The sequence below is a fragment of the Antedon bifida genome, chromosome 3, assembly GCF_963402885.1.
Source record: "Antedon bifida chromosome 3, ecAntBifi1.1, whole genome shotgun sequence".
NCBI lineage: Eukaryota > Metazoa > Echinodermata > Crinoidea > Comatulida > Antedonidae > Antedon > Antedon bifida.
The window spans coordinates 31,403,007-31,421,787 of NC_136228.1; the positions used below are offsets into that span (position 1 = coordinate 31,403,007).

Below are 18,781 nucleotides of genomic sequence, written 5' to 3' on the forward strand. Positions count from 1 at the left end.
ATTTATATTTGACATAGTGTTGAGAACTGATCGATTATGAAAAAATGAATCAGAACTTCTTCTTTGTAAAACAGAGGGAGACATTCTGAAAATTTTATTATTGTTATTGCGACATAAAAAAATAAAATTATGATTATAAAAAGGCCCTCGTAATATCCATGTTTATTTATTTTTTATTTTTTAGGTAACTATGTGGTTCTGCTATAAGAGATGGGGGAGGGTCAGTCAAAAGAGAAGGGAGGTGGGCGGGGGGGGGGGGGGGGGGGTTAACTTTCACGGGGGGGTTGAAAGTTTTAGCTTAGCTAAAATTTTCAACCTCCCCTCCAAGCCAGCGAAGATCAGTGAAGCGTGTAATCGTTGAATAAACATGAAAAACTCCCTTTTCGCGCATGCGTTGTTAAGGGGGGGTTGAGAATTATGGGGGGGTTGGATTTCTTAGAACAACGGCAAGAGCGAAACCGGCAGTTTTGTCGTCGTGGATCTGGCGAAATAATTATGATTTTTGCCAAATAATAACTGTGTAGTTTAACTTTAGTTTAGATTTTAATGAATGAATTATATAACAGTCATTAATGGCTTGGTAAGTAATGATTTTAGGGAAGTTACGCATGTTTAATTGAACGTTTTTTCTAGGCCTAGCTAGGCTAGCTAGGCCATAGGCTTGACTAGAAAAAGAAAGAATACACAACAATCACACGTCACATACAGGGCAGGGTGAAGGTAGGGGGCGGTATGATGGGTTTCCTAGTAGTAGAATATACTCACTGGTACTGGCAGGAACAGATTGTGCATACCGGTGTGCCAGGGACATTACTATCATGCATGTGTTATCCGCAATTTTCAAATTCCACACAAAATAATTGCAATTTCAAATTGAACATAAATAATAATGTGTTCACTATAGCACTCCTCGGTAACACGTTAACTTAACACCCATCAAGGTGACAGCGAGAGGATCACTGTTTATGAATATTGTATTGGAATTACAAGGATGTTTTCTTTTTCTTATAGGATTTTAAGCTGTTGCAAAATCCCAGCAATATGGCATCTAAGTTTGCGATACACAAAGTACTGTTATCCTACAATTGTCAAGTTTATTATCGTTGTTTTACTTTTATCTTCAACCATCATCATCTATCATGAGACTCGAAAGGTAGAGCAAGACGCTTCCTATGCAAAATATGTAAAGAAATACGAACAATATGGTGCTACTGATATAAACAATCCAAACTTGTACTTTGGTATCGTGCTAGATGCCGGAAGCAGCGGGACGAGAGTTTTTGTATATTTCTGGCCGCGTCACGACGGCAAACACAATAAATTGTTACAAATTCAACAGATGAGAGATAAATATAGAAATCCAGTTGTTAAAAAGATTAAGCCTGGTAAGAAAATGGTGTAATTAATTATTTACAGATAAGCAAAAGACGAACTACAGATGAAAATTGATTATTAATTACTGCTTTTAGATTACCAGCAATAATCAAGAAGTCCAGGATCGTGGTGAAGCCTATAATTTATTAAAATATACTGCAATTCAGCCCAGTAGGCTGCAAGTCGCAGGTTATTCCCCAATTTACAAATATCAAGTAGTGAGCCCTCTGTCTCTCTGAATAATGTTTTCGCTGATATATTTTGCCAAATACTTACTCAGTTTCTGAGTGCTTTCATTTACAATATTTATTTGTTTTGTGTTATTAATTTGTGCTGAATTCATGCATTTTCTGCTATTCTGTTTTCTCCCAGGTTTATCAACTTTTAGTGAAAACCCAGAAGATGCTAGTGAATATATAAAACCATTGTTAAAGTTTGCTGGCTCTCACATTCCAAAGAATAAGCATGCAGAAACGCCACTATACATACTGGCTACGGCGGGAATGAGGATGCTCCCTGAAAGGCAAGTCTAAAGCCTTTTCTACACGATCAAACTAGTTCGACAAAAAAAGTGTGCCCAAATATGGTAGCTGTAAGCCCAAATATGGTAGTGATATGACATCATCATGTCCATATATTAGCCACATAACAATTTTTTGTCACAAACTTTGATAGTGTAGACAAGAACTGTGTCCACTGGTACTAGAGTTAAGAGCGAGTATAGAACAGAGATATAATTGATTAAAATCAAATCTGAACTGCAATATAACTCCAATAGATTGGAATTTTACTCTGATCGATCGAGAAGAAAAAACATGTAAACATTGTACAATTTAAAATTCATTTCACATTCAACACATCAGTATATACAGACTGACAATATTGTAAGATACTAATAAAATAAAATACTGATTATGTTTAAAAAACTATAGGATGCTTACACCTGTATGTGATAGCCTATATGATGGCGTTTATGTAGTAGCTACCAGATCCAGACCAAATAATGAAAGATTTTTATCGGAAATGTTATCAGGAATGACAACAATTCCTCACCTTATAGCTATTTATTTTATCAAACCTCATTAGCATACTTCTGATAGTTATTATTGTCTGCCTGTGGATTATTATCATTAATGATAGTGATCCAATGAAGATTAAAAGATTCTATTTGGATTAAATTTTACCCTATTTGAATCCATTGTTTATGTTAATCCTTTGTTTTATAATTTTAGTCAACAGAAAGCAATTCTAGAAGATTTAATTCATGACGTTCCTAAAGATTTTGATTTCTTGTTCTCGGACACTCATTTTGAGGTGATCTCGGGAAAGCAAGAGGGCGTGTATGCTTGGATTGGAATAAATTACGTACTTGGAAGGTTTGATCATGCTGATGACGGTAAGTGTACAATTAACTGGAATTCTACTTTTTTTGGTTTTTCATGAAATATTATCTGTGAATCGTAAATAAGTGTTAAATGATATTTATTTATTCATAATAAATAAATAAAAAAAAAATTTCTTGGATTCTTTCTAGATGATGCTATTGTTGATGTTGAGATGCCAGCCATTAATGGTGATACCGACCACATGCAACGCAAACGTACCGTAGGAATCCTAGACATGGGAGGCGGGTCGGCTCAGATTGCTTTTGAAGTCCCGTACATTGTAAGATTTGACCCATCTAATGTCAAGGTGTTTATCAAGTACTCGTATTTTTTCAAAATAAATTATCTGTTTTTAAATCGGAAATATGTATGATGTCAGCTATACATGAAGGGACCTTTAGAAGAGATAACTAGTTTACTGTGCTTCGAGATGGTTATCATTGTAAAATACAATATCATTGTAAATACAAAACCATCCCATTCTCCCAACACAGGATTATTGCATTTTGCTAGGTAGTAGAAGGGTTATGCTAACTAGCTTAATATATCATCCATTTCACCGTTGCACCACCTACCTACATTAAAGGATCCCCATTTCCCCCTAGTTTGTATCCAATCGCAGGTTCGCTTTATCTCAATTTATCTCTACCAAAACCATTTAAACCTAGATTTCTAAACAGATGAATTATTTTAATATTCTGCACTACTATCTATGTCTCAATGCATTAGTTTGCTAGAATGAGTGAGTATTATAGTAATTTTAACTTTCTAATAATTTGCTTGCAATTCATTACTTAAGCCCTGTCTACACCATCAAACTTTATGTGACAAAAAATGTTATGTGCCCATATATAGACATGATGATGTTATATCACTACCATATTTAAGCATATCACTGCCATATTTGGGCACATCACACTATTTTTGTCAAACTAGTTTGATAGTGTAGACAGAGCTTAACATATTTCTCCCAATTCAGAAGGATAATAATTGAGAAATTAATCTCAATCTTAGTAATAACAAACAATATTACTCATCTTTTCAAAACATTAACCCTAGGTATTTTTATATATTTCTTGGACACTAATATTATTATGTACTCTGGAAATTACCTCTATTTTGAATAGTGCTCTGATACAATGTACACTAATTATGTGGGTGATAATTAACCAATTTGCATGTTCAGAAAGCAATGGTAGTATAGTACTAACAATGTAATTATGTTTGCACATTTTGTTGGAATTTAGTCTAGGTTGTATATCGTGATTTTGCTTAATATTTGTAAAATTTAAAAAAATTGGTGAACATGGTGTGTCATTTTTACAAATAAAAATCAAAATGCCAGCTAGTGGCGCCTCTTAAAGTATACTAGCAATATAAAATGGACACAATAATAACTAGAAACTTGGGGAATCATTACCATATTTGTTGTAATTAGTTAGGCTACTATTTATGAAGAAATGTAGGCCTAACAGTTAGGACTGGCTAGTTGTAAACCAAATTGTGTATCCGTCAATTTTTGTGTCCACTTCCATTTTTATCAGTATATCAGTAGCTCCTTATTTCAGTATTAGGTTTTTGGCTGTAATATGATTTCATATTTTTATGTTAAAATTTGTAATTTTAAAGCTAATTGATTCAAACAGCACGTGCAGCACTTATAACCAAGCACATACTAATTTGTGTATTCTATGCCAGACTGCATTAGTGGGGAAAAAACTATTTTAAAGGTTACATTTTAAATGTTGTTATATTTGCATTGTAGGAGGAAGATGCCAAATCTCTACTAGCAGAGTTTAGTTTAGGTTGCGATACTCATGAAGCTGAGCATAACTACAGAGTGTACGTCACTACTTTCCTGGGCTTTGGAAGTAATGCAGCAAGATCACGTTATGAAAATATGCTAATTAAATCCATGCTGTCTAGTAATAGAAGGTATGTATATTGGAAGCACCAACTATTCCCATATGGTCTAGCATTTTGGTGATGTGACGTTTTCACATGTCGTGAGGTGGTTTCCCGAATGATCGTAAAATCAAAACGGTACTGGGTATGACCAAGTAGCGTTCTTGTCACCAACTAGCCATCCATTCATAGAAGTACTGATGTAGCAGCCTATCTGTACGGTGACCATAGAATGTGACCCGAGAGAGAGCTATCGATTTGTGACGACCGACAACCAACCTAGGTCATGTTAATCAATCAATCGTCGGTCATCCCCCTGGACCTAAAAACCATCAAACCTGCCAAGTTAATGAGTTAACATACGCATCCAAATTTTGTCCGCATGTGAACAATAAACCGACAATACATGGTTTGTCGGTCGTCCTAAATTAATAGCTCCCTATTGACTGTAAACTTTTCTATGTTCAGCCATGTTCAAATTAATCACCAAGTACACTAGATTTATAAATTTGTATTTTCTTATTTACAGTTCTTTGACATCTCTAGGCCTAAGTCCTGTGTCGCCGATACTCGACCCATGCCTGCCTGTTGAAATGCAGACCAGTATTGATTATAAAAACACAAAATACCACCTAGAAGGAACTGGTGACTTCAATACATGTCACCAAGTTATTCAACCACTTCTGAATAAGACTGTCCCTTGTCAGAAACAACCCTGCTCTGTAAATGGAATATTCCAGCCAAATATTAACTTTGCCAATAGTGAGTTCTATGGGTTTTCTGAGTACTGGTATTGTATGGAGGATGTTTTGCGAATCGGAGGACCTTATTCTTACGACGTTTATCGTAAAGCAGCATCTGTAAGTTGGTTTAATTGTTTTTGTTGATTGTACAAACTTATAAAACATTCCGAAGCAACAGAGCGTAACAAAAATCTGCACCTGTTTGCACATCTATTTGTGTTGCATTGGCGTCATCAACATTTTAGAATTTTTAGCATGTGCAAACATTGAAACATTCTTCTGGTTGATATATTTTGTTATTGATTTATATTTATCTGGTCTTTATTGTGACCTAATATTAATTCTGTTTTTATGTATCATACAGTAATGTTATGTTTTCTTTTGTAGGAATATTGTGCAACAAAATGGTCTTTAATAGAAGAACATAGAAGGAAAGGACTTTATACTAAAGCAGATGAATTTAGGTTACGGTATGTTTTTGAAATTTATTCAAACTGTAATTATGGATAGATACCGTATTTATTTGAATAAACACCCCGCTTTGAATAAACGCCTCCCTAAAATAACGCCTCCCTCGTAATAACGCCTCCCATAGAACATAATTTGGAATAAACGCAACCCCTCGAATAAACGCCTGTGGTGTTTATTCATTTCCTCGAATAAACGCTCTGCCACATGCATAATATACACAATATTATATTACAACACATTCCTATTATGTAGTAGAATTCATTGATGGACATGATCTACAATTTACCAAGCATTTTGATCTTGATATCATTTCTTGATATTAATTATGTTGTGTTTTTTTTTCTTATATAGGAGGTATTCATTTGATTATACATGTTGCCATATTACACCCAAAAAAATAAACGCCTCCCTCAAATAAACGCCCCTCTCAAAACCCTCCTGAACAATAAAATTTATTTTGTTTCATATCAATTCTGCTATCTTTTGTCTATTCTATATTTACTCGTTAATGCTATTAATAAGTTATTCAACAACAAACAAGACTATTCTATATGTGTCTAATATTACAAATTATTTTGATCTTAATGACTGCTTTTGAAACTAGTTTATGGCTTCATAAAGCACATCCGTATCTGCAAATAAATAATGATTATGTTTAGTTTAATTGATTATATTATAGAGAGTTATGAATGAATTGTAGAGTTGACAATGTATACATATTTCCCTCATGTAATGTGATAGCGTGACTAACATTCATTATTAGTTGATTTCCAACAATTTCCCCACTTCAACAAGTACTGTATTCAGTGTATGAATAAACATTATTTCATATTTATTTTCGTGATCTTTGCATATACGCTTGACGCCTCGTATACGCAAATTATCAAACCCAACTACTTGCTGATGCGAAATAATTTCTACAAACAATAGCTGAATCTTTCTAAAACACTATTTTTCTCACTTGGGATTTAGAATTTATGTATATATTTGAATTGTATTTTTTAGTGATCAATGTTTTAAATCGGCGTGGATGATGGCAGTATTGCATAGCGGTTTTAAGTTTCCTAAAGAATATAAATATTTGCGTACAGCAAGTCTTATTCATGATAAAGAAGTGCAGTGGACGTTAGGTGCAATTTTATATAGAACAAGGTTTTTACCTCTCAGGTTAGTAGTACTTCGTTTTACCAGCGTAAATACATTATGTACATTTTATTTATAAATTTATTATCTATTTCACACCGGATTTTATGAAGATTCTATGTCACTAAAAATATTAAATTACTACACAAAATGAGAAAGAATCATTATCAACATGTAAAAGATGTTTTTCTTTGCGGTCATAGCACGATAAGATTTCAATTTTGCAACAATCACTATTCGCGTATGTTTAGTTTAGAAGATGTTGTCAAGTCACCGTACCAAATTTACTTGATTCTTGTTCTAGGGGACAACCTCAGATTCTGTTATCACAGACGTGCGCAAATTTTTGGTTTTACGGTCATCGGCAGAGCTGTCCTATTTCGTCGCAAATCGAAATCTCTTTATTATTTACTGTAACGAATAACGAATACATATCTAGTGTACATGCGCCATCAAACTATTTCGATATTTTTGAAACAATGCATGAATGTAAAATAGATTTAGCAATAGCAAATGAGGGAATACTGGTGGAGTTGTAGCAAGGTTTTAGCCAGTGTATGGACCAGATGATTATTTATTATATATTTATACTGGGTCAAAGACTGTTCTCCGAGAGGGCCTGGGTATGATAAGTGACTTTGTGCGACAGTGGCTGTGTGTGTACTACTAGTACACAGGTATCCCACTACCCGTCTCGAAAGATGTACTAGATTCTTTAAAGTACACATGAGCTAGATGTGTACACTGGACCTACGGTTTATATTCCTTATCCGAGAAGACATGTTCTACCACCAGAACCATGGAGCGAGTGAGCCTAGAACATTTGGCAATGTTATGTCTATGTATTTACGTTTCCACTGCCTTAACCGCTCGGCCACTCACTCATTTTCAAAGGTATGTTGCTGGCACTACAGTGCCTAACATTCCGAGACCATTTAGGTGACCTATTTATTGAACCTTTTGATATAGTCAACATGTATGCCTAATACATAAGATTCTTTATACAAAATTTATTTAGAAGCTATAAGAAACAGGATCGTATGTGCATGTCTACAAAACCAAAATGCATTGTGTAGGCTATTGTAGGATAAGGCTATAGTACTGTTAAAGTACTTTGGCATTACCAGGGAGTTAAAAATAAATTAGATTTAATTCTTGTTTTGTATATTTTCATTTGTTTTTTATAGAATCTACAAGAATTGTTTTTCTTAATTTCAGAGAAATCCAACAAGGTTCATTCCAAAAAAATTACCAACCGCCTTGGATCCCTGTTTCAGTAATTTCATACGAATATATACTTATACTATGCTTTATCATCGTTATCACTGCGATACTCCTTTTTATCCGACGATTACGCGGTATGGGCGGAGGGCGTGTAACGCTTAAAAGAGTGCCGACGATGGCATACTACATGACGGAAGAGGGACAGCAATATGATGGTTTACGTGAAAGTACCTCAGTGAACCTTGACTTTTGATCTTTGAACTCTGTACCTACTTAATAACTTATTTATGAATTTTCAAACATGCACTATTTGGTAAATTTGGAACTGAACAATATATGAATGAACAATTTCCATAATGGTTATGTTTTAAATTTATGAAGTTAAAATAATTATATTTTATGTCAAAATTATGTTAAATTGTTGTGGTTCCTACATCTGTTTTGCATGTTTTCTATAAAATTAATCTTCAATTTAAGGTTTTTTAATTTAATAAACTTAATTTTTAAACTTAATATGCCAGGTCCAGCCCAACATATTTAAGTGTTAATATATCAAAGTTTCGGTGCATACATCTGTGCTTCTTTTTCTAATATATCCCGTTCACAGCGCATAGCAAACGCACACACATACAAAATTATACTTAATTATAATTATACGTGCTCAATACCAAATTGTAATTATATTAATGATCAATGGCTGGATCTGGCCTTAAAAAGTGGCCAATTTATTTTTTTTATTTTAAACTCATGTTGTATTTTTTGTATTTTTTATGTAAATAACTAGTGACCAAATCACCTAAGACCACAAACCAGTGCTATATGATGCTGTATGTATATTATGAATTGACTGTATTATATATAAATAATGTATGTATTTATTATACTTACCATTGTATAGATTCAATAGCTTCTATGCCTGTTAGAATCAAATGTATAATCTTATGATTATTTTAAAAATATTTTTTAATACCAATATGAGTTCATCATAAGGCTGTTTTATGTCCACCAGAGATAACTGTAAGTGTAAGAGTTGTTATTCTCTGTGTTTGTGCACTGTATCATAGGGGTTAGATCCATCTTGGCCGCCTACAATCTAGGCTGCTGCATTGTATATCGTATCACCAATGTGTGTATTGTGAATACACTAAGTGATAAATATATATTATTTTTACCTAGGTTTTTTCTACATTATTTTAAACAGTAGACAAACAAAAATTACCCTTCATCAATAAATGCTTGAATTTGTATAAACCCCTAGTTATTTACCATTATTCATAACCCTTCTCAAATTGTAAATTGAATGCAACTATTTATTAGAAATATTTTTATAAATGTTTGACCAATAAATCAGTAAAAGAAAATGTTTAGATTTCTAACGTAATATATAATATCATGTAATCATGTTTAAATTAATTGCAATATATAAGATAATTAATGTGATAGGCCATCTTTGTGTTATTTGTGCTATTACTATACAATCATTTTATGTTTATTCGATAGCAAAGAAAAATGATTGGGAGTCTGGATGGAGGATTATTTTGAAGGGAAATTGTTAGGAATGGGTAACATTTGGGAGGGGTATTATTTTGGAATGTGTTGGGTGTGTTTGTATTAGAATAGATATATTAGTTGAATAGAGTTTATGCTGCCAAAATTATGAATTTGGTAATAGAAATTGTAATTATTTCTCCATGATAATAGGGAAGAGTGAAATTATAATTTTAATTTTTTAATCGTAATTTTACTCTTCCCTGGTTGTACTTAAATGGAGTTAATTAAAGGAATTTTTACTTATTTTTTTATCCACTTCTTTATTTACTTATGTGTTTTTTGTCTTATTAGACATGCTGCGTTTTTTTCTGGGTGTATAATACTTTTGTATTTATTTGTGTATTTTATGTCTTTATATGTAATATATATGGCATTACCATTATTACTGTCTTTCTTTAATTGTTTTTATTAACGTTACTGTTACTACTACTGCTATTTAAATTATCTTTCTGAAGTTGTCAGTTTGAGAGGTAATAAAATTGGAAAAAACTTATTGTGTGGTGCATGTATCTTCATTTGTTCTTATCAATGCCAGTTGAACCGCGACAAATTCATCGCGTGAAAAAGGAACATTGACTGTGTGACGATATAGAGGGCGCACTAACAATTCTAACGTCTCTTCTTAGCTCTGTCTACACTATCAAACTAGTTTGACAAAAACAATGTGATGTGCCCAAATATGGTAGTGATATGCCCAAATATGGTAGTGATATGCCCAAATATGGTAGTGATATGACATCATGTTTATATATGTGTACATTTTTTTGTCACAAAAAGTTTGATAGTGTAGACAGAGCTTATAACGTGGTACAGTGGCATTCGCACTGCGCTTGATTACCAAGGTACATAAACACTTTGTTGTGTATAGTTACGTCTGTGTTCAATCCAAATAATAAGTAAATAATTATGAGCGACCACAATATTAAAAAGTAAAATTACTTATGTTTATTTAATTTACCATTGCACTTTTTGATATACTGACAATATACAATATGAATAAAAGAATATAAATATCAGTTGCTACATATGCTACATCCATGTACTCAGAAATATTCTGACATTTCACAAAATTCCTCAACCAACATCGTAAATAATGGTACACATTGTGTTTACTACTATTTTAGTTTCACAGAAACTAAATATTTTCTATTTTTAGATCAATAAATAATTTAAAATATTTCGATGTATTGACGTTTGTTAAGTTCTATTTTCATACTTAATTACTTATTAAACTTGTCCACGATAAAATATAGTGTACTCGTAGGCGACCGGGTTGTAGTTAAAACATTAAATATCGTTTTCAGTAAAATATAAATATATTTCCCTGAATCTGTGCGTATCATTAAAACATTGTGACGTATTCTTACGGTATGACGTATTCTTACGGTATGACGTATGCTTAAGGTATGACGTATTCTTACGGTATGACATTGAAAGCTAGTCGTTTTATCACTCGAAGCTGTGTTCTCATGATGCAGCCTAGTTCAGTTACCGTCATGTTTTGTATACACTGTAATAAACAACATTTATTAAAAAGATCATTATTTTGTTGGAAAAGTAAATGAATTTAAATCAATGATAACTAACTAATAAGCAGTTTACACGCATAAGGCCCACAGAAAACAAAGACTATAATAACTTCGCAAATTGTTGCAGAAATTTGCACAATGATTATTTCTATGTACGTGAGATGGTACTAATGCTTGGTTCCCACTAGAGACGCAACACAAGGACGTAAAATGAGGGAAAAATTTTGAAAATGTACTCATATTATTTCCATTTTAATTGACAAAATAAAATTGAATCTTGAACGCAACGTAAGTGAGTTGACCAATCACAAGCTATGGATTATTCGAACTTTCGCTTGTCATTGGTCAACTCGCTTACGTTGCGTTTACATCCTTGCGTTACGTCCTAGCGGGAACCAAGCATTAATGCTATAAAAAAAGTGTTAAGATTGTGCAACACCTACCGTAAAACTATCTTGTATATCTGTGACCGTCGTTCCCGTTTGAATACAATTTGAAGGCGCATTCCGTAGCTTCAGAAAGAAAAAAAAACAATACAATTTCAACTAAGCCGTACCAATGGACGGGCACCATCTTATAATGATTTTAATGTTCGGGAATCAAACAGATAGTATACAGTAATATAGTACACGTTTCACATGTGCTGCTGTCTCGATATTGCTAATGACATGAGTGACCTATTATTGTGACGTATGAAAATGGCCGAGAATTACCGCAGCATTCGGCAGTTGCAAAGAAATTGGTCTAAATAACACATTTTTCGTACACATTTTCCGTTATATGGACAAAGGGGAATTAAATGGTGCCCCAACTCGAACAGCGTTAGTATTGGACTAGCGGTTTAGCAGGAGATAGAGGAACAAATGTTGGCTTAGTGCTATTATAATATAGATCATTAACAAACAAAAATGAGTGACATAAATCTTACTTGACTTTCCAGTGATTGCAATGAGTTGCCTATACTTCGAGAAGTTTGCGATTGATTGAACCAACTGCTAAATACGTCGTTTGTGTTTTTAACGAAGTTAACCGTTTGTCTGTACGCCAATTCCTGTTGATGAAAAAACCCCAAATTATTTAAAAATATTATCTCAGTCGTATGCTTAACAGTTTTATTTTAAAGTAGAGATCATTTTTTAAAACTTTAAATAGAATGCACCACACATTCGGAGAATAGTGTTTTTATTTATTATAATTTGGTAAATTAAAATTATCAGCCAAATGCTTACCTGTGGTGTTTGATTAAAAGAATCCAAGTCAAACTCACATGGAGGAGGAGCACAGTTTCTCTGTAATGAAATCACAAATATTTAACAATGTTTTTTATAGTTAACGCTACACTAACTTGTTGCAGGCGAGCGCGTGTGCCTACCTGTCACGAAGCATAGATTCGAGATCGCACATATAAAGATATATAATATACAATTGAATTGTTTCATGTCGAGGCATTTTTTTTAACTAAAATTAAATTTGATTTGCACATAATATACAATAGAATTGTTTCATGTCGAGGCATTTTTTTTTACTAAATTTAATTTGAATTATCTATTCTAGTCTAAATCCTAAAAGTGCAGGAATTTCATATCTACCACAACAGAGACAAATTAAACCTGTCGTTTGTTGTATGCCTATGATAGAATGTATCTGGTGGATAAAGATCTGTAATAATACCGGATATGGCTCTGCGATCTAACGGTATAATACTCGCCCTGTAAAGCGAGAGGTCGCATGTTCGAATCCCGCCAGAGGCACTTTTCATACAACTGAAACATACGGAACTGTCGCCGATGAGCTATGCTCGACGCGATTATGAGATCATGTTCCGAATATGAGCACTGTTTCAATAATTTGACAGTATTATTATTTAATTTAGTAACTACAATTACACACATAGGTCTAATTATTTGACTTACTTCACTGCTTAATGACTGGTGTAGCTGATCGAGTTTTGTCAACCAGTAGTCTCCTTCACTGAGACTACACGAACTTATTGGCTTTGAAGATGCCGACCATGCAACTCCTAGCACACATACCAGCTGTAAAAACATTTTTTCTCTTGAAAAAACTAAAATATCTGAAGTAGAGATGAAACAATGTTTGATATTGCAATTTTTGATTAATAGAAGACAATTTGTAAACTTGTATGTTTTTATAATAAACTGGCAGGGTCAATGAACGCACAGCCAATGAAAGTCGTTTAAAATTATGATTGCATCACTTTGTTTATTTATATTTTATTTAGTTTTCTTTCAGTAGGGTGTAACCCTCTCAGCAATAATATGTTTACTAAGGCCATCTAAGGCAAAAGGCCATCTATTCTTTTTTGCAGTGTGTAATAGACACAGTCGATTTACCGCCATAAAAGTGACCATAAAATAGATATTGCAGGTCTTAAAGCGGGGTTCTCACTTGGAAGCGACGCAACGACGGTAGACAAGTGAGTTGACCAATCACAATCAACAGTTCGGATGCACCATCGCTTGTGATTGGTCAAATTGCGGTACTTTAAAGTACTTGCGTCGCGTCCAAGGAAACCAAAATTAAAGATGTATTTTCCCCCAAAAACATGAAAAATGAATATTAATAAAATCAGATTTTGAGTTAAGTTAAGTTAATCACTTCAATAGGAAGAAAAAAACGGAAAAAATTATGTTTTCACTTATAAAATGACAAAATAAACAGTTAAATTCAACCAAATACCCATTGGCTGGCAGCCAATTTGACTATTTATTTTGGTTTTTTCTGGTAAATAATTTTTTTTTTCGATCCGATTTTTTATCAAAGTGAATAACTATTATGTGACTTTAAAATGACATATTCTACAAAAAAATGTTAAAAAATTATTTTTTTAAGAGGACAATATATCTTTAAGTTCATTGGCTGGCAGCCAATTTGACTATTTTATTTTTTCTGGTAAATATATTTTTTTTCGATCCGATTTTTGATCAAAGTGAATAACTATTATGTGACATTAAAATTACATATTCTACAAAAAATGTGAAAAAAAATATATTTTTAGGAGGACAATATATCTTTAAGTTTAAATTAAGGACTATTTTATACAGTATACTATTATAAACAGTAAACATTGACCTACCTGTTAATTAATTAATACAATTACTGATGATGAGTCGCATTCACTAGTAAACAATGTTTGTTTGCTCTGTTCAGTTTGTCTTTATATACACCAAATATTTTGAAATAATATATAATTTCTTTAAAAATAATTACAATGGGAAATGGTAACAAACAAAATACATTTATATTATGTAACAGTGCTATGATGATGGTTTTATTAATTGATTTGTTTTTGCAATTTGGACTTTAGCAATTATCATTTTATGTCCTGAGAACTTTCTTTTTTGTTCAATTTAAATGTTTCTCTTTATTTTATTGAAGTGTGGGTGGTTCATTATTTACCTGATTATAACCCGTAGTCGAAAGTAATAGTACAATAATTATAGATTATACTTATACTATATAATTATTTAGTAGAAATGGGCCTTTATCGATTTATTTTGACAATTTGTTTTTTTATGACTATTATTATATTTTTCCTAAAGACACCGAAGTTTAAATGTATTTTTAGATTCGTTTTAAAATTGGATTTTTCGGTAAAGCATGTTTTTGTTTTAAATTAATTTATTTACACATGACGACATTGTCAGTAAATGAACGTTTATATGTTATATTTTAATGTTTTTAGAATATTTCTTTTACCGTTGGTGGTTCGGTTTAGTCAATAAAGAGTGTATTGTTGTTGACATCTTGTAATTATTATTATTGTATGGTACTTTTTCTAAAGAAATTATTATTTAAAAATTTTTTTACACTAAGATGAATAGAAAAAAATAGAATTACTCAATTTGCGCTATGTATTGGATTTAAGTTGTGAAAATTACATTTTAAAAGAAAACAATTACGGTATTATTTTATTACTATTACGGTAATTAAAACATCGATAATTGTTTTTTTTTTTATCGTTTTTTGTTCTGGTCTGTTTATCAACAATGCTACGTCGACCCGTGACCTACATAGAACATTTTACTTTCTGTATGTTACATTCGTTATGGCCTCAACCCTTTTCCCTTCTATGTAAAGTATGTATTTTTTAAATTAAAATTATACAGTATTTTTATATGAGATATATTTTAATTTGCCTTAACGGTAAATTATTGAAGTACTGAGCCGAATAAGAAATATAGTCGAATAAGTACCAAAGTCAAAAAAGCAGTGCAGTCGAATACGAAATGCAGTCAAATAAGTACCGAAGTCAAAAAAGCGTTGCAGTCGGATAAGTACCGGAGTTAAATAAGCATTGCAATTGAATAAAAAAGTGCAGTCAAATAAGTACCGAAGTAAAATAAGCGTTGCAGCCGAATAAGAAATGCAGTTAAATAAGTACCGGAGTTGAATAAGCATTGCAGACGAATAAGAAATGCAGTCAAATGCGTACCGGGTTTGAATAAGCATTGCTGCCGAATAAAAAACCCAGTCCAATAAGTACCAGTATCTCATCATTTTGGCGAACTCCCCTCAATTCAATTGTGACCGGGGAGTGGGTAGAGGGTTGGCGATGCTATGAGAGTGAAATCTATTATTGTATTTCACAATATTCAATTTAATTTAATATTTAAATTACACGAATATATTTTACGATGTATAAAATTATGTCATTAAATCATATTTTAATATTAACACCCACCTTATAGTAAACATCCTTGCAGAGAAATATGCTTTATTTCTATAATAAAAGTAAAAAGGAAATACGTCACTCATTATTACTGACGTTTATGATAAATTATTAGTAGTAACAAAATGATTCTATTTAATTATAATTTAAAGCATATTGATCGAAACGTCGAGAAACTCAACCGTTCTAATATACGTGGTGTATCGCAAACTTTATATTATCAACATTTGATTTCGCCATGAAAACCTTCAAACAGTATAGTATTACTAGTTAATGTTAATAAATAGTATTATATAGTATACAAACAATGAATGTTTATTAGGGCTAATTAGTAGTAATTTTTTGAGGTGAAAGATGAAATGCTATTTTCGCGAGGCTAAGTCCTGCATACTATTTAGAATCATGAAATATACCGTTAAATTTTGACCCTTTCATAATGTAAAATGCGCAGAATCACATAATGTGGTCGGGGCATGTTACCTCAATAACTATTTTTAAAATGTTATATTTTGGCCATTTTTCGATTTAAAAAAAAAAAAATTGCACATTTTCGAACCTCTTATTTTTCGACGTAACTGATGTCTATGGTACTATAAGATGATGATATGATCATATACAGCAATTTTATCGCAAAATAATTGAATTTTAAAAACTTGATATTTTGGCTATTTTTTCGCACCCTTTTATTTTTCGACATAACTGGTGTCTATGGTACTGTAAGATAATGATAAAGCAATATATGATCATATACAGCAATTTTATCGCATAATAATTGAATTTTAAAAACTTGATATTTTGGCTATTTTTCGAAAAAATCCCTGTACTAGGCCTATAGTAGGCCTACAGGAATTTTTTTTTAAATGGCCAAATTTCGACCCTTTTATTTTCCGACATAACAAGTGTCTATGGTATTATAAGATGATGATAAAGCAATATATGATCATATACAGCAATTTTATCGCATAATAATTGAATTTTAAAAACTTGATATTTTGGCTATTTTTCGAAAAAATCCCTGTACTATAGTACAGGAATTTTTTCAAAAATGGCCAATTTTCGACCCTTTTATTTTTCGACATAACAGGTGTCTATGGTACTATAAGATGATGATAAAGCAATATACCCTTTTATTTTTCGACATAACAAGTGTCTATGGTACTATAAGATGATAATAAAGCAATATATGATCATATAAAGCAATTTTATCGCATAATAATTGAATTTTAAAAACTTGATATTTTGGCTATTTTTCGAAAAAATCCTGTACTCTAGTACAGGATTTTTTTCAAAAATGGCCAATTTTCGACCATTTTATTTTTCGACATAACTGGTGTCTATGGTACTATAAGATGATGATAAAGCTACATATGATCATATAGAGCAATTTTATCGCATAATAATTGAATTTTAAAAACTTGATATTTTGGCTATTTTTCGAAAAAATCCCTGTACTATAGTACAGGAATTTTTTCAAAAATGGCCAATTTTCGACCCTTTTATTTTTCGACATAACAGGTGTCTATGGTACTATAAGATGATGATAAAGCTATATATGATCATATACAGCAATTTTATCGCATAATAATTGAATTTAAACAACTTGATATTTTGGCTATTTTTCGAAAAAAATCCCTGTACTATATAGGCCTATAGTACAGGATTTTTTTTCAAAAATGGCAAATTTTCGACCATTTTATTTTTCGACATAACTGGTGTCTATGGTACTATAAGATGATGATAAAGCAACATATGATCATATAGAGCAATTTTATCGCATAATAATTGAATTTTAAAAACTTGATATTTTGGCTATTTTTCGAAAAAATCCCTGTACTATAGTACAGGAATTTTTTCAAAAATGGCCAATTTTCGACCCTTTTATTTTTCGACATAACAGGTGTCTATGGTACTATAAGATGATGATAAAGCAATATATGATCATATACAGCAATTTTATCGCATAATAATTGAATTTTAAAAACTTGATATTTTGGCTATTTTTCGAAAAAATCCCTGTACTATAGTACAGGAATTTTTTCAAAAATGGCCAATTTTCGACCCTTTTATTTTTCGACATAACAGGTGTCTATGGTACTATAAGATGATGATAAAGCAATATATGATCATATACAGCAATTTTATCGCATAATAATTTAATTTAAAAAACTTGATATTTTGGCTATTTTTCGAAAAAATCCCTGTACTATAGTACAGGAATTTTTTTCAAAAATGGCCAATTTTCGACCCTTTTATTTTTCGACATAACAAGTGTCTATGGTACTATAAGATGATAATAAAGCAATATATGATCATATAAAGCAATTTTATCGCATAATAATTGAATTTTAAAAACTTGATATTTTGGTTTTTTTCAAAAATGGCCAATTTTCGACCCTTTTATTTTTCGACATAACAAGTGTCTATGGTACTATAAGATGATAATAAAGCAATATATGATCATATAGAGCAATTTTATCGCATAATAATTGAATTTTAAAAACTTGATATTTTGGCTATTTTTCGAAAAAATCCCTGTACTATAGTACAGAAATTTTTTCAAAAATGGCCAATTTTCGACCCTTTTATTTTTCGACATAACAAGTGTCTATGGTACTATAAGATGATGATAAAGCTATATATGATCATATACAGCAATTTTATCGCATAATAATTGAATTTAAACAACTTGATATTTTGGCTATTTTTCGACCCTTTTATTTTCCGACATAACAAGTGTCTATGGTACTATAAGATGATGATAAA

The 18,781-nt window shown here is 31.7% G+C and overlaps 1 protein-coding gene across 2 annotated transcripts; it reads left to right on the forward strand.

The window, feature by feature from the left end:
- Positions 1 to 452: 452 nt before the first annotated feature.
- On the forward strand, positions 453 to 10,258 carry LOC144837456 (ectonucleoside triphosphate diphosphohydrolase 4-like). 2 transcript variants are annotated; one of them, XM_078692573.1, is made up of 10 exons: positions 453 to 580; positions 1,012 to 1,385; positions 1,747 to 1,897; positions 2,607 to 2,770; positions 2,909 to 3,066; positions 4,525 to 4,694; positions 5,194 to 5,524; positions 5,795 to 5,877; positions 6,884 to 7,045; positions 8,240 to 10,258. In XM_078692573.1, exons 1-10 carry the CDS (start codon positions 573 to 575, stop codon positions 8,496 to 8,498), a joined length of 1,860 nt encoding a protein of 619 aa, XP_078548699.1. In that variant the 5' UTR covers positions 453 to 572; the 3' UTR covers positions 8,499 to 10,258. The 2 variants fall into 2 exon arrangements, with proteins under 2 accessions (XP_078548699.1, XP_078548700.1); XM_078692574.1 differs by having other exon boundaries at positions 2,909 to 3,039.
- Positions 10,259 to 18,781: the final 8,523 nt, after the last annotated feature.

Coding starts and splice junctions, on each gene's coding strand:
- LOC144837456 (XM_078692573.1), top strand. Junction 4,695..5,193: donor ATGCTGTCTAGTAATAGAAG/GTATGTATATTG, acceptor TCTTATTTACAG/TTCTTTGACATCTCTAGGCC. Junction 7,046..8,239: donor ACAAGGTTTTTACCTCTCAG/GTTAGTAGTACT, acceptor TCTTAATTTCAG/AGAAATCCAACAAGGTTCAT.